Below are 2,316 nucleotides of genomic sequence, written 5' to 3' on the forward strand. Positions count from 1 at the left end.
CACGTGTGTCAATGTGAACTACACGCGGTCAATATGACAAGTATGTATATACTTGACCACGTGTTTCAATGTGATTACACGCGGTCAATATGACAAGTATGTATATACTTGACCACGTGTGTCAATGTGATTAAACGCAATCAATATGACAAGTATGTATATACTTGACCACGTGTGTCAATGTGATTACACGCGGCCAATATGACAAGTATGTATATACTTGACCACGTGTGTCAATGTGATTACATGCGGACAATATGACAAGTATGTATATACTTGACCACGTGTGTCAATGAGAATATCGACATACACCCAGAAAATCGTAGAAAGTGTTCGCCATACATAGACACGTATTTACACACAGTGTGTGTAGTCACCCCCCCCTCCCTTTTCTCTTTCTCTTAGTATATGGGCACGAGGTGGATACGCTCACAAATCTTTGTATGGGATATATATATATATATATAGTATATAATATAGAAAACTATGCTACCTAAATATAGACACAGAAATGTGAAAACATTCATAAAACTCATAGGCGTGTGTTTCGATCCATAAACCCGTAGCCAACATACCGAAACCAGAATCAAGCACTTCTCTAGGCTGGGCTGGGGCAATGATGTTCAAATGCTGCAGCACACGCTGATTCATGGTGCGTACCGGGCGCCAGACGCGCACCACAAACACAACCGTGGACAGCACAAGTGCTATAAATAGACTCAGCATCCCCCAGCAGTACCGAACTACCCAGGAAGGCGGCCGCTGCTTGATGAACACCTGTGGGGTAAACCATCGGGTGGGGGCATATAAGCATAGGGGACTGCATATCGAGTGCTATACATTGGCTTTGCATAATATCTCCGAGCTGGTATATAAAGCAGCCGCTTTTTGCAGGCGACTGCCGTAGTCAGGGCGGATGAGGATATATTTAAGCAGGATGTATAGCACAAATGGGAGATTGCGTGCTCCATTACACTCCCAAAACACTGCCAGACACTGCCAAAACTGTCAAGGGTAGACCCTGCACAATAAAAACCTGTGGGAAGAGTGACAATGCTATCGCGTGCCAGTGAGTGAATGAAACAGAACGGGTTGTGCGGAAGTAAATGAAACCGGAAGTGGTGTGCGCAGAGATTAGATACTCCCCATCTGTACCGGACTGTCAGGTGTGAGTGAGTTTCATCGCACTATCACCTGCAGGCGTGCATGCCGAGAGGGGCATGCACTGTGGAGGATGCGGAACCTTTTATGGTGTGTGAATACTCGCCATGATTGGGAGTGCGCACATGAAGGAATGTGTGCGCAGGCGAATGTCATACACTTCACACATGCCTTTTACGTATGGTATGTACGTATATAGGACTTGTACTTGTGCCTATCCCCGTATATTCATTTGTAGCAAAAGTATACTATCAGAGTATACACACATATACATCCACAATGCGCCTACACACACATGCGTGTACGTCTATGTCCATATTAACATATATATACATCATATCCACCATGCATATACACACACATGCGTCCATGTCTGTGCTTGTATCAACATACACATACACACACGCGCGTGCATGTCTGTGTCCCTATCCCTGTCTCTGCACACACCATCATGCGCTGTGTAGCCACCTCCAAGCGGTCGTCCTGCATCTCTAACACATCTTTAACATCTCCGAGCATCTCCTCAATTGTTCGCAGGGCTTTGCTCGCCTTCTCATTCTCCTCATTAACGTCTACAGACACGTCGTCGAACTCATCCCACTTGGCGACCATATACTGCGATGTAGTAGCGGTACACGACAAATTTAAAACCGGTACACGACAAATTTAAAACCGGTACACGACAGTTTTAATACGGTACACGGTAGAATGAAAAACGCAAATTAATCTGAAGCTGTGTATCAATGGGATTGTATCGCACACAATAGACGAATTGGGATTGTACTATACACAATAGGTGAATGCCCATAGCGACTGTACTTTTTAGATACATAATCCGCTAACGTTGCATGAGAAGACAACAAACCACAGAAATGGCCTTCGTTTGTATACTCTCACCTCGAGATCCATTATAGCCGACACCGACTGCTCACGAATCACTTGCTGCTCCTCCTCCACAATGGGCAAGGTTAGCTATCAGAGGGGCGACAAAAGATGATATGTTATTCTGGGTGTATGTGCATGTCTGTATTGGTATGTATGTATGTATATGTCTGTATAAAAATGCTTGTATTTAGATGACTGTATTTGCATTTTATGCGTCTATATTTATATATCTGTAATTATTTACTTGCATCTGTGTATTGATATATGTAT

The 2,316-nt window shown here is 43.8% G+C and overlaps 1 protein-coding gene across 1 annotated transcript; it reads right to left on the reverse strand.

Annotated features, from left to right (window-relative positions):
• Positions 1-598: 598 nt before the first annotated feature.
• SARC_14497 (hypothetical protein) lies at positions 599-898 on the reverse strand (the record flags this gene model as incomplete). Its single annotated transcript, XM_014291368.1, has 1 exon — positions 599-898. A coding segment is annotated over one exon (300 nt), but the record flags the coding sequence as incomplete, so codon positions are not given.
• Positions 899-2,316: the final 1,418 nt, after the last annotated feature.

The sequence above is a fragment of the Sphaeroforma arctica genome (assembly GCF_001186125.1).
Source record: "Sphaeroforma arctica JP610 unplaced genomic scaffold supercont1.4705, whole genome shotgun sequence".
Taxonomy (NCBI): domain Eukaryota; class Ichthyosporea; order Ichthyophonida; genus Sphaeroforma; species Sphaeroforma arctica.